The sequence below is a fragment of the Indicator indicator genome, chromosome 11, assembly GCF_027791375.1.
Source record: "Indicator indicator isolate 239-I01 chromosome 11, UM_Iind_1.1, whole genome shotgun sequence".
NCBI lineage: Eukaryota > Metazoa > Chordata > Aves > Piciformes > Indicatoridae > Indicator > Indicator indicator.
This window is the reverse complement of record NC_072020.1, coordinates 24,248,583-24,262,224: the sequence shown is the minus strand read 5'-3', so window position 1 is coordinate 24,262,224 and position 13,642 is coordinate 24,248,583. Positions and strand designations below refer to the sequence as shown.

Here is a 13,642-nt window from a genome sequence, read left to right as displayed (position 1 = left end):
TTTGGCACAAATATGAATGAATATTTACAGCATTTAAAAATCTTAAAATAGCATTTGAAAGGCTGTCTCTTATCTTGATATAAAATTTCCTGAGTTATGGCTAAGATAAAAGGGAAGAGGATGATCTCATTATGTGTTGTATTGAGTTACTCTAATCCTACACTGATATACATTAAATTTATGTAATGGGAACAGTTAACAAGGTTAAAGATGGAAGAGTGCAGCATTACTAGAGGTAAGCCTATTTCATGGGATTGCTTTCAATAAAAGTACTCAAGAAATTAAAATAGTATCTAAATATGGCAGAAAACATTCTATAGTCACTTCTTTGCTCCTTTATTCTTTCTGCCTCAGTTCACATGCAAAAACATCCTTACTTTAACTGAAATTACTGGGAGATTTCCAAGTTGTTTTTTTCAGACTTTTTATGCTTTCTTTCTAGAGCTGACTTTGATTTACTAAAGTGAACCCATACCCAGTTCCACTGTCTGGTCAGGTAAAGTTCTTGCATGATATTCTCATTATTTTTCACTGAACAGAAATACAAAAATTACTGTGACGCTTTTTCTACAAATAGGTATTTAAATAAAGGGCTATCTTCAGATAAAATAATGCACTTTTTTAAAGAAGAAATAGGCATTGGGCCAAGGTGTTTGATCAAGGAAGTTTTGATTACGAAAGGTGCAAAATGTCATGTAGCTGTTATTAATAATTTTAATGCCAATATGTAGGGCTTTAAACTCTTGTCAGAGCTAGGAAGAAAACACATTTATTTTCACATTTCTCCACTTTCAATAGCTGCAGAAAAACACCTCCTGGGATAAGTACTTTGTTTTGTACCTTACTCATCGGCATACAAAATATAAAGAAATCAGCTATAATTAAGGAAGTCAAGATCAAAAATCTCACTAAGAGTTTCAGCAAATGGAAATAATAAGTTAGAGGCAAAAAATTCTGATCTGAAATAATTTATAGGGAAATTACCTTATTTAGCTGCTTTCATACCTCTTATGGTGTGACATAATTCTGATGTACCAACTGAATTCCAATACATACCTGACAGACTAATAACAGCTGCACAAGCACATGGCCCAGTTGTGATGACACTTGAACAAGCCATGAAGCTACCACATATCGATGTAAAGTCAAAGCAAGAAATGTCAGAATGAGGCCAAATAGTGTGAATGCTCTTTTCTTTCAAATCCTCAGGTAAGGCTTTGCCAACATACTAATATTAAGGACTAAAAACGAGAGGACTTCGGGCTGTTTTGGAAACTCGGTTGCAATTCTGCAATGCCAAATATGTGAAAGAAACCCTCAGCATCCATGGTTTATCCACTCTGACCCTTTCTAAGTTCAAGAGCAGGAAAGATCTTGAAGATAAATATGACTTGATGACAAATTTTTACTTTTCTTTTTTCCTCCCCTCTCTTTTAATCTTCCTTTATATCCACAGTTCTGTATTTTTACATTCTAGAAGTTCGCTTTTTATTATTAAGAATATTTACTATCTGCTAGGACCAACAATATACCACTGAACATTTAAACTTTTCAACTCTTTTCAAAAAACAGCTTAGTGAGCCCTTACAGCAAAACCAACTAATCTTCACATTTTCTAGCAAGATAAACCAGAGGAATAGGGGCAAACACAGATTAAAAAATGTCCTTGATTAACTTAAGTAATACCAGAGAGCACCTGCTTTGGCATCCCATGGAGTTTTCCATGGGAGATGGGAAGTGGGAGATACAAGACCCAAAATGTTGTCCATATACAGAAGACAGATAAACAGGAGAATCTTCTTTTTTCTCCTATTATGTCTCTTGCCACCAACAGTCTATCATTTATTTGTTCTTGTACTTGCTGTTGTAAAGTACCGGTTTCAAAGCTGCTTTTAAAGTATGACTTTCAAATTGAAAATGAGTTTTCAGTAAGGAGTAGATAGCTGTAGATTAGAAACTAATTATACACAAGTATTTACTTCATATGGTTTTCTTTTCAGCAGCAGAAAAAATCCCAACCTTTTTTTTAGTAGGAAAGTTTTAATTCCAAAATATTGCTGCTCTTCTGCAAGCAGTTGCAGGTGGTACAGAATTTCTCCGTTTTGAATTACCTGTCACCTCGAAGAGTCGCTTCTTGAATGAACTGACATTCCCATCCTTCCTCCTGAGCAAAGGACTGCTCCTCCTTTCTGTCACCTTTTGTTTTAACCTTGAACGTACCTTCAGATTGGGCTCTGAAGCTGGAAATTAAGAGGAGAAAATAAATCAATACAAATTAAATTACTGCTTTCATAGAATCATAGAAATATTTACATTGGAAAAGACCTTCAAGATCATCCAGTCCAACCATTAACCCTACTCTGCCAAGTCCAACACTAGGCCATATCCCCAAGCACCACATCTACATGGCTTTTACATACATCCAGGGATGGTGACTCAACCACCTCCCTGGGGAGCCTGTTCCAATGCCTGACAACGTTTTTTTTTCAGCAAAAATTTGTTTTCCTAATGTCCAGCCTAAACCTTTCCTGGTGCAGCTTGAGGGCATTCCCTCTTGTTCTATCGTTAGTTACCTGGGAGAAGAGCCCAACACCCACCTCATGACAACCTCCCTTCAGGTAGGTGTAGGGAGAAACAACTAGTTGTGTCAGACACCACTGACACTACTGTAGGATCTCATCTGATACAAGCAGAGCTTGGAGACAAAAGATTTTACTACTCATCCTCCCCAGCCAACCTGCTGCTCCCATTTTAGATTAGAGGCTCTGAATGAGAGGAAGACAGCTGAAAAGTTTTGGATGCCAGTATCTTTCTCATCCCATTTAAACACTGAAATTACCCATTAGTTATTGTTAATATCATGAGTACTAAGAAATCAATGCAACTTTTATTCTACATGGCTTTTATGTCTCTTGTAGGTAAAAAATTGGACAGAAATACAGCTTGGAACTTTAAACCTTATAATTGGACTGTGGTCTGATGATAAAAATAGAGAGAAGCCTCCACTGGTGCCTTTTCATTTCTCTTAGAAATACAAATTATGACAAGCCTTACTTGCAGAACATTTCTTGGTCAGCAATTTTAGGCCCAGAACTTCAGTGTTTTCTATGTAACACATCAAGCAACTAGATTTATGACTGTGTCCTAAGAACATTTACACAGAATCTGCTCAGAAAATTAAGAACTAGGATTCCAGTTCTTCCCAGAAAAACTAGGATTACATTTAATGCACCTTGGGCAAGTTCCATCTTTCTTTCCTAAATGGACATGGTTTTTTCCTATGAAGCCATAAGTGAAGTTCTGCTGTGCCCAGCATGTAATATTGCACATCCTTTTCCTGCTGTCCCACTTCTTCCTTCAGAGAAGGAGATGTTAGAAATTCTCACACAAGAGCAAAGGGACTGTATCTCCTGCTGTAAGCTGCAGTACCTGCAGTCACTTGCAAGCCTTTATCACATACTACATCGCTCTGGGCAAGTACTCCCTTCTATGCAGCCTGTGTGTTGGGTACATTTCAGACCAAGATATGCAGGCTGATACAACACTGGAAATTTTTGATAATAAAAATATTCAGAGGAAACTCGTATTTTATCACTTTTTATCATTATTAAGATCAGTGGTTCTAGTGATGGAGTACAGAGGAGTTGTTTGCTAAGATACTATTTGCTATGAACTGCAAATATAAAATGGGCCAAGCTCACACTAGATGTCACCAGGTATGATGATGTTTTGCTGAAAAATTGCTCACGTCTTTTGCACTTATGGTTATTTTGATTTGTAATATTTCACTCATATTAGTTCAAACTGCAACAGAAAGTATCACAGACAACTCAAGGAATGGTTACCTAGCTCCTTGTAGTGACTTATAATTACCTCCACTGAACTAAGAACTTTGTCTTGAGATGAAGAAGAAAGCAGCATCTCAGTGATTTTTCTCATCTTTTAGGATGGCTTCACATAGGAGTAAAGAAGTAACACTGTTCGTATACAAGCTTATGTATAAGCACACATCAATTTCATTGCAATACCCATGGTTGCTCAGGTGGAAAAAAAAAATTCTCTCCTGAGAAACATGATGGTGAAACACAAACATAAGAGATAGGAAAATGATTTGGTGAAGTCATTATGTCCTATACTCCACTTTGCTTAATATTAGCAATTTGCAGACACCAGCACTGAAGAGTATAGCCTGGAGCCAGATTGCTCCCAGTTGAGCTGAGGTTTTTTTGACGTGGCTTTACTTCACTGTTTCTTTTTATTAAACACACAGAGATATTTAAGAAGGATAAAAATCCTTTCTGTGCATCAGGAGAGGGCATATATATGAAGGGAATGTAAAAGATAATAATGCTCTACTTTCTGATGGTTCCTAAAACACAGTACTACTTTTGTATCAGAAAAGCGTGTGCCAACTTCAAATCAGCATTTAATGAACCCAGGCAGGAAATGGGGGATGGGAAAGGGTGCACAGCAAGGAGGTCCTCATCTTGAGGGTAAAGCCATACATAGGAAACCTGAAGAACAGAAAGTGAGCTTTTGTCCAGACCTCGAAAGGCTCTAAAGTGAAAGCATTTCCTTTTCCTCACTGGCAGGCTGGCTTAGAAAAGCTGTGGAGTAGTTGAGGTAAATGACATGGAATTTGGATACAGCATGAGCAACAGTAGCAAAATTCACATCTCTTACTGGAGAAAAACAAACTGTTCCCCACTGTCCAGGCACCAGCTGTTATCACTGATTGTTTTGAAACAATAAATTGGACTTCTCTAATGTAATTAGGTCAACAGAAAGAATTAAGAAACACAGACTTCATGATCTTGAAGTAAATTTTTGCTGTTACTCTCTCTTTTTTTAGCTGTGATCATTTGACTATATTCTATGTTGTACTCAATGCAGGAGTTGCTGTTTTTTCCCTGCCTTGTATCTAACAAGGATCAATGAAGGAAAACTTAGTCAAGGGGAATCTTTCTTTTTCTACACCAAATCAGATGCCATTTTTTATACTACTGCACTAGAGACCCATGCACAGATAAGCATTATGTGCTTTACAACATACAGCCATGACATTCCATGCCTGAGAGCAGCTTAAAGTCTAAGTTAGAGGACAGAAGGATGATGTATGGGCATAGACCACCAGAGGCACAAGAAAAAATAACACGATGGTACTAGTTAGCATGATGGTGGCGTTGCCAGCATACCTGTGGCTCATCCTTTGTCAAGTTTCTTTCAAGAACTGTGGAAGTACTTTTCAAGAAGATACTGAAAGTGGATAACGAGGTAACTTTGAGATCTCTGTTGTGATTTCAGTTGAAGCAGAAGGAGCAAAATGTAAGGAAATATACTGTGAAGAGATCCCCATTTTGTTAGCTCCACTGCATAATCCAAGAGGTTCCTGGTCTATGCTGTGGACTCCCAGTCACTGTGGTAATATATATAACAAAGCAGCAAGGGAGAAGTCAAATCCTACCTTACTACAGCACCAACAAAAACAGCCAAAAGAGGCATAACTAAGGTTACTAAGAAGCTAGTGTGAGGGTAGTGGACTAGGGAGAAACTTAGCAGTTTCCTTCTCAGTGATGTATATAGAATGCTTGGCACAAGATAGCCCTGTGTTTTCCACCAGAAAGGATAAATGAGAAAATAATCTAGCTTCCTCATTAAAACTGTGAATGCAACCAAAGCTAGGCACAAAGCTAGAGAGACAAAGAACATAGGTCAGGGACCAAAACTGATTCCAGCTTCCTTAGCTGCTTTGTGGAGAGCTGTGAACGAGTTTGTCCTTCTGAGAGATGTGATGGTCTCGCGGCCTTTCCTGTGCTGCACGTGGTTCTCACAGACATGAAAATAGTCTGTTCTCTGCTTGTATTTTCTGACTTCTGCTCTGGCTTCCTGTAGGCAGTCACAAACTATTTCAGCAGCCTCCACATAGCTCAATATATTAGGTATAGACAAGATTTGCAGAGACTTTTTGTTTTCATACATGACTGACTGACGTTTGCTGTAGAAGGCCACACACCATACAAGACTACACTGGACACATGGACATCCTCCCCACTGGCTGACAGACTGGGAGATAGCAGCATGTAGTACACTTCTGTAGGTTCAACAACATCTAAATTCTGGTGATTTAAAATGCCCACTCTGAAGGAGTTCTGAATTAGATTCATGTGACTGAAAGCTATTTACACATGCCCTCTAAAGCTCTTCCAAGAACTACATGGACCTGACCGCTGGGTGGTCCCAACGAGGCGGGGAGCACCAGATACAGCAGTACAGGATGGAGACACTTTGTTTTTCTGGCTGGTATCACCTAATGTGTTTTCAGCATATACTGAAACTGTTTCCTGTACAACCATTTGCTTTAAGGAGAGTGCTGGTCATATGCGAAACCCTTTAGTCCTTTGCTTTATTTTACTTTTGTAAAAGGTAGAATGCTTTATTTATTCAGACTAAGGTAAATATCCATTCCCTAAATAAAAAAACAGGTTTAGTGAAACACATGGTAAAAGAGCTAATTAGATTACAGAGGATCTCACAGCCCTTCAGCTCTCTTCAGGCTAAGGAAGCCAATTTAACAAGATTAGCAAATTTTCATTGTTTTACTAAAGAAGGTTCAAAAATGAAATATTCCCTGAAGCTGTTTTAAATATCTAACTTTTCCTTGTTATTCATTGCATTCTGGTTTATTATCCATGTAAGCAAGTGTTATCTTTATAGGGATGATTTATTGAGTTAGATGAGGGAATTACTTACTGTACTGCTTACATGTAGCCAGAGTTAAGAGATCTTTGTATTTTTCATGAAAAGCTGATCAGTGCGAGACATTATCCTTTGATACTTGTTCCGCATGTAACCTGTGAGGCCAAAGAAAAAGCCTCTTGATGCAATTCTTAGTAATTTCTATTCCTTAGGACAGAAACAGCATTTCTGTATTTGCACCATCGGGCTATACAGTGGTTTCAACGAGGCCATGGTTTCTTGAGTCCTCATTACATGCCAAGTGTGCAGAAACCATGGAACATTATTGCTATGTCAGGCCCACCTTAATCTTCTAATATTCTTTTCCAATAACAAATAGGAGATTAAAAAGCAAATAAATATTATACTGTCTTGAAACATTAAATAAAAGAGTATTTTAAAATTAATTCACATCTTCCTTGCACATCTTCAAATTAGACAATTTTGTACTTCTAGAGCATTTATGGGAGCCAAATCACATCTGATTTCTCAAGAGGTGTAGAGGAGAGAGAAGAAGGTGAAACAAGCCATTTCATAAAAGGCATTCCTCATTTGAATGGTAACAACCAAATTTAGATATGCATGACTGACAGCAGTCCTAGTTAGGTCTCCACTGGTTATTCTTTCCCTCCTTTCCAACAATATATCAGTCAGTTCTATCTGGCAAGAAATAAAGCAAATATTATAACATACTTTCTACAAATACAGCAAATTCCACTCTTTACCCTAAATCCTCCTACAATATCCACCAAATCACTAATTTTGCTTAATAAAAAATATATTTTTCAGTGAAGAAGTGCCAGAGATAATCCCCTACTCTCAAAAGTAGAGGCTTTTGCAGGGTCACAATTTGACCCCTAGATACATCACTTATTTTTTATGGAATAATCATATTCATGACTGCATTGTTCCCAAAGCCCCATACAAGAAGGAATTAATTAATAGGGTGATTACATCCCATATATTTTAACTAGAAAAACACCCAGCAATGATACTCCATTGATGGCAGACAAAAAATATAATCTAATACTTCAACAACTGTCAGAAATTCATGATGAAACACCATCACCTTTAACTGAGCATCAATGTCTTCAGTAGATGCGAGCTGGGCAGGTCTAGATTGCTGAAGAGGACTCTAATTTAGAGTTGTCTGAAGGCAACACAGAATACAAGATGGCAAGAAAAAAAAAGCAACCAAAAGACCTTACCTCTTACTTTCCTAGAAGATGAGAACTAGGGGCCAAACTCAGATCAAGAGTAGGAAAGCACTTCTGTTCCACTGAAGACAAATTAAGATAAAATTGTCCTCAAAGTTATTTGGACTTTTAAAATGCATTTGTCTAACTTCTGTAAGCAAGGCTGACTTTGTGAAAGGATCTCTCCATGTTAAGCCAAGTTAGGAGAAAAACCCCACCTGTTTAAAGTCTAAATTAGAAGGTGACACTACAGCTTCACAATTAAATGGAATTAAAACAAATTTACTTTTTAGATAGGTTCTTTACGCTCTGGGATACAACTTCAGTTCCTTACAACTTAATTAGCTAAATATACAATGTAACCTTCCATCTGCTAGAGTAATTTAACAGGAATAATTGTGAACCACCATAACTCAACGAGACACTGAGGAAAACCATTGAAATGCTATTTCCTTTCCTTTGGAAGAGAATTATGTACAATTTCAGCATGCTTTGCATTTCTAACAGTTAGAGCCAACAGGGAGGTATCACTCTCATTTATATTACTTTCCCATGAGAAAATCAAAAGCAAAGTACAAAGCTTCTGCCGTTGTTCATGAATGGCTCTGTAATACTTACTTGGCTTTAGCCAGTACATGTTATTTGGCAGCTAAACCCCTTAATTAGAGCTGTGGGTTTGAACAGATTTTTCAGTGAAACTATGTTTTGCAGGAGTCTGGAGAAGTGCAATCTTTACTAACCAGCATCTTCTATTTTGGATGGTCTGACACCACGTGATTTCCACTTTTCACTTCTCTGTCTGTTTCTCTCTTTTTGCCATCTTTCAAACGTTCTTTGTTCACTTCTCTTGGAAATTTCAACTGGGCCTGCCCCAGGTACAATGGAAATAAAATCCTAGTCTCACTGAAATCAGTTTCTATTGATTTCAAAGAGTCTCAGATTTTGATATGCAATATTTTATAACTTATTTATCCAGAGAGAGTAAACTTTGAAATGCTCATTAAAACAATTTCACTTAATTTTCAATGGGCATTATGTACTTAAAATGCTTTAGATTTCAGAATTGCTCCTTGCTCCTTACTTAAGCTGTTTCCTTTAGGTTCAAAAGTCAAAAAGGTGTCTACTATCTTATTACCTGTTTATCAAAAAGTTAAGTAGGCTACTTGTTACTGCTAGTTTATAAAACATTTCTGAAAACATATACAGTTTGTGTAAGAAAACCTTTATATAACCTTAATTCAGTTCGGGCCTATGAATTGGGCAGTAAAAGGTGAACTAACGTAGTATTTTGACCAAGACTGTGTAATTACTCTAATAACGTGAAGGTATCTAGCAGAACAAAGTAATTCCTGGCAAGAGCGAAAGTAGTGGGATTTTTGATGAAACACTAACACAGTGAAAAACTTTTATCTAGGTCATCTTGAAACTGAGTAAGATGCACCCAGGGGCAACACCCTTGCTTTCCTCCAATTAAAAGTGTTAAAGAAAGTATATATGAGCAACAACCTAGCACTGAAAGGAAGGCAATGATGGTCTTTACAGGAGTCATCCTGGTGATTGCTTCTGTTGAATTCTGTTGCAGGCCCTGGAAGTTTTCCATATACCAAAGCAGACATACACAAATTCTTTTCTCTCTGTCAGTGTTATTAAACCTATCCTAGCATTTGTTTTTATTTTGTTTTGAACTATCTCAAAGTATTCCCCCACTTAACTCAAGCTAAATTACAGTGACAGGGAATCTCTCCTAACTGCCAGTTTAGGAGGCTGCAGAGCCCTGATGGACCCAAGACTGCAACCCAACACAGTAGCTACTATGGAATTACATTTGCCTCAGATCTGCTGGCTCCTGGGGGCTGAACTCTGTTTTGTCCTGTTCATTACATGAATCCAGAAGAATCTGTTAACAACAGTTTGATTCAGGTTCCCTCTTTAACTGTAAGTGAAACTTTCTTCCCTTTCTAAAATCTCTTGCTACTAATTATACCCTCTCAAAGTGCTGATAGTGAATTTAGGAAAGCTAAAAGTGTCTGGTGAATAATGGAAGAGAAATCAAGGAAAAGAAGGGCTGGGAATCAGGATACTTTCCCCCACTCCCTTCTCTTTATGCCCAGCTCTGGTGTGATTTCCTTTGGGCACATCGCCTAGTCCAAATTTGTCAAGACTGTTAATTAAAGCAGGAAAACAAGGACTCTTGAGAGGCAGGAATGCTTAGCATCCCTGAAAAATGGGATAAAACGAGGGGATTAATTTCATGTTTGTCTTGTTTCCCTGATTCAATAAACAAACTGCCTCTCCCATTTATTGTGCTCACTCATAAATGCTGCAGAAAATAACACTCCTCTCTGCTGAGCTTGACTCCTTCATTTTGGCAGACATGGTAATTAAAGGTTTGTGATCCTCTAAGCCTTGTTTTTCCCAAAGACCAAAAGATATCTAGCTTTTTCATATACTGTTACTTCACAGGAGAGTATTTTCCTAGAAAATGCAAACAGAAATGGAATTCGGCGGTGGAAAAGGAGAAAAACTTTCACATGCAAAATGTTTTTCTTCTCAGTTTCAACTGCTCCAGTAAATTACTGAGTCACTAAGTGCAGAAAGAATAATGGTAAAAAAATATTCTATTTTTTTTTTTAAATGACATCTGCTGAGTTCTCTTTCAGGAATCTTTTACTCTCATTATACAAGAGCCATGCTGTTACTCTACTGCCTAATCAGGTTAACTTAATATGTTTTTTACAAAGTGATCCTCATGACTGTGCAGCACAGCCTTCTTCCTCTCTTTCATCACAATATTAAACAATCCTTCATCTCCTCCTTTTTCCTGTATGAAATTACACGATTTCCACTCTCCAAGCAAGAACCTTGTACTACTTGCTATTTTAAAATCCCTATGCTACATTATCATTAAGGATGCTTCCAATTTTTATAAAGTGATGTTTTTACAAACATCTTCTCATGTAGTACTACTGAGAGTGATCTTGAGATCCCCAAGCAAAATGCAAGCTGTAAGCTTACAACTCCATCAACAAGGAAAGAATCAGCTGGCATAAACCCAAAACAAAGAGAAATACTGATTGACATTCCCATTCTGACATGATTGTGCTACACTCAGGAGAGAAAAAAACATTTATACTTGATATGATGATGTCCCCAGGAATTTCTTCCAACAAAAGCCAAAACATAAGGCAAAATCCAGAAATTCCATCTATAGAAACTTTTGTAAAAAGCCTACAGCTTTGGTTAGAGAGCTAACCTTTACTGGAATTTACTGGATTTTGCTGGTTTGCATCGACACTTGCACGCAGAAAATGAAATGTTACAGACTGAAGAAAATGCAAATGTTATGGCCATTTGCCAGAATTCCTGCATTTATTTCAAGAAGGTAAAAAAAAAAGAAAGAAAACATCAAAACTTTCTTTGAAAACAACTTCTACTCTACTTTTGTTAGTTTTACAGTAACCTTTGTCAAGCAGATAATTTTTTCCCAGACAGACAGACAGAATTACAGATCTCAACAATCAAATGTTCCCTGCATTAGGTCTCCAAAGGTGCACAGCTCCCATCAGAGCTCTCACAACAGTCAGTATGAATGTCAACAGTGTTCAGTAACAGGGAGAAATTTTCAAACCTTTCTGGGTTTTGATGCAACAGTCTCATTGAAGTTAATGAGCCATGTGCTGCTTAGCCATTTGGGTGCTTGGCAGAAAACATGTTGCGACTCCTGTCAATGGTGAAAGTTGTGGGCAATTTTAAAGTCTGATCTTATACTGTTTTAGCCTACATTCTGCTCTTTGCTACAGATGTGTAGCTTCTCCTTATGGTATATTTATCTGTCCAGTGAAGCAATAGCTCCCTTTGCTCTGCTCTTTTGAAAGTCTGTCAACACAGAGCATCTAAATGCAGCTGTGCAAAGAGCTGCATATCCTGGCCTCTAGCCCCTAGGACTGTCCCAATCCTCTGTGCAGCTGAGTCGTGTGAAGCTCACTGCTGACAAGATCTGCTGCATCTTGTACAGAAAGGAATAATCCACATGGCTAAGAGAGTTACTGAGTAACCACAGTCACTGAAACTAAGATGTTAACTCTGGTACCTAACTGTAAACAAAGAGCAACACTTTTAAGCCTTTACCTTGTTAGCTATGCATCCCATCATTCTAGATACTAGAAGCACAAAGCTGCACAGAATTGGTTTTTTATCATAATTTCTCTGAATTCTTTTTAAAAAGATTAATAAGGAGATACCACTTCGAGACTAATTAAACTAAAGTTAGACAGATTACTGAACGAGGAACCAAGCAACCAAGAGTCATGATTTACAACGCCTGTGTGACACTTGGTGTTTCCTTAGCACTGAAAAACACATTAGGATATCAGGAAAGAATGATTCAGCTTTGCTGACCATTAAATCTGATCTTAAAGTAACCAATTCAATCACAATTATCTTCCAAGAGATTTATAGTAAAGTTGGAGCAGAGAAAGATACCGCTATATTTTATATTATGAATATGGAAAATAAAACTGAAAAGCAAAACAAAGCTGTGACTAAAACCCATAACAGGTATTCCTTTCTTAAGACTGAAAGGAATGTGAGGTCTGCTTTCATATGAATTGCTGACTTCATGCAGGTTCAGAACCACAGAGGGTTTACAAGGAGCCAGTAGCAGTAAGTGTTCGTGGCCTGAAGGAAAGGAAAAGAGGTTCACCCCAATGGCAAAGGTCAGATTTCTGCAGGCTTATAGCCTGTCCATATACATGAGTGTTCATGGGACATCTTTGTCTAGTAAGGTCCCATGAGGATGACACAGGCTCCACAATGTCCCCTCTGCCTGGAGGATGGCCCTATAACCACCCAGATCAGTTTAGGGTCATTTGACTTGTGTCGATCTGGTTCCTGTTGCTTTTGCTCTCAACCTGATGAACAATCATTGCACCCTTCATGGGGATGTTGCTGTAGGCTGGAACTAAACAACTCAGGGAGCTTGGATGTGTAAACAGGATATTTATACAGTTGCTGTTCTCATGGATGTGGAGAGCTACCAAACATACTGCCCTGCTAACACACAATACGTTGTACACTTCATTTATATTTCCTTATCAGAATTGCTATGTAAATGTCATAGGAATAGTTATGCTAATGATTATTTTAATATTTTCCTATTTACCCCATAAATATCTTTTCAGAGAGTCATCACGTATGTTGTTCAGTTTTGGAACTGATGCATTGCATTCCGAAATATTTGGAATAACATATAGAGAACATCTGGATTTAATTATATTATAGTCTTCTTATGCAGACAATGGGAATTGAATTAAGGAATATTTTGAAACCCCCACAGAGATATAAAAGTATTAGCAGCTGCACAAGAACTTCACTGTTAGAATGTTTGAAAATGTTTTGTTTTACAGATCAACAGTCTGACACATCATAAATATTGATCATAACATTTAAGATACATAAACACAGAAGAAAAATTAAAACTTGCATTTCAAAACCCTCTAGATGAATTCACAGCATTTAGAGGATGCAGAGTGTATCCTTTTGTTTAGAAAATAAAAAATGTATATTCCATTGGCACAGAATATATATATGTTGTACACTGGTATTAAGCAGAGAACCACATAAAGGCTTATTGTGACTGAATAGCCTCAACAAGATTTTATAGAATCTTGTTATATTGCCACCATATTGTACAAAGAGTAATTCAGCTAGAA

General features: G+C 37.4%; 1 protein-coding gene across 11 annotated transcripts in view; it reads right to left on the bottom strand.

Moving 5' to 3' along the window:
• Positions 1-13,642, bottom strand: part of HDAC9 (histone deacetylase 9) — a 213,972-nt gene that overhangs the window by 193,752 nt on the left and 6,578 nt on the right. For 5 of the 11 annotated variants that reach the window (XM_054385010.1, XM_054385011.1, XM_054385015.1 and 2 more), the window contains one exon: positions 2,112-2,240. The exons of the other annotated variants lie outside the window; for them this stretch is intronic. In XM_054385010.1, the coding sequence (XP_054240985.1) occupies positions 2,112-2,240 (129 nt within the window). The remainder of the gene's footprint in view (positions 1-2,111; positions 2,241-13,642) is intronic. 11 annotated transcript variants of the gene reach the window in all.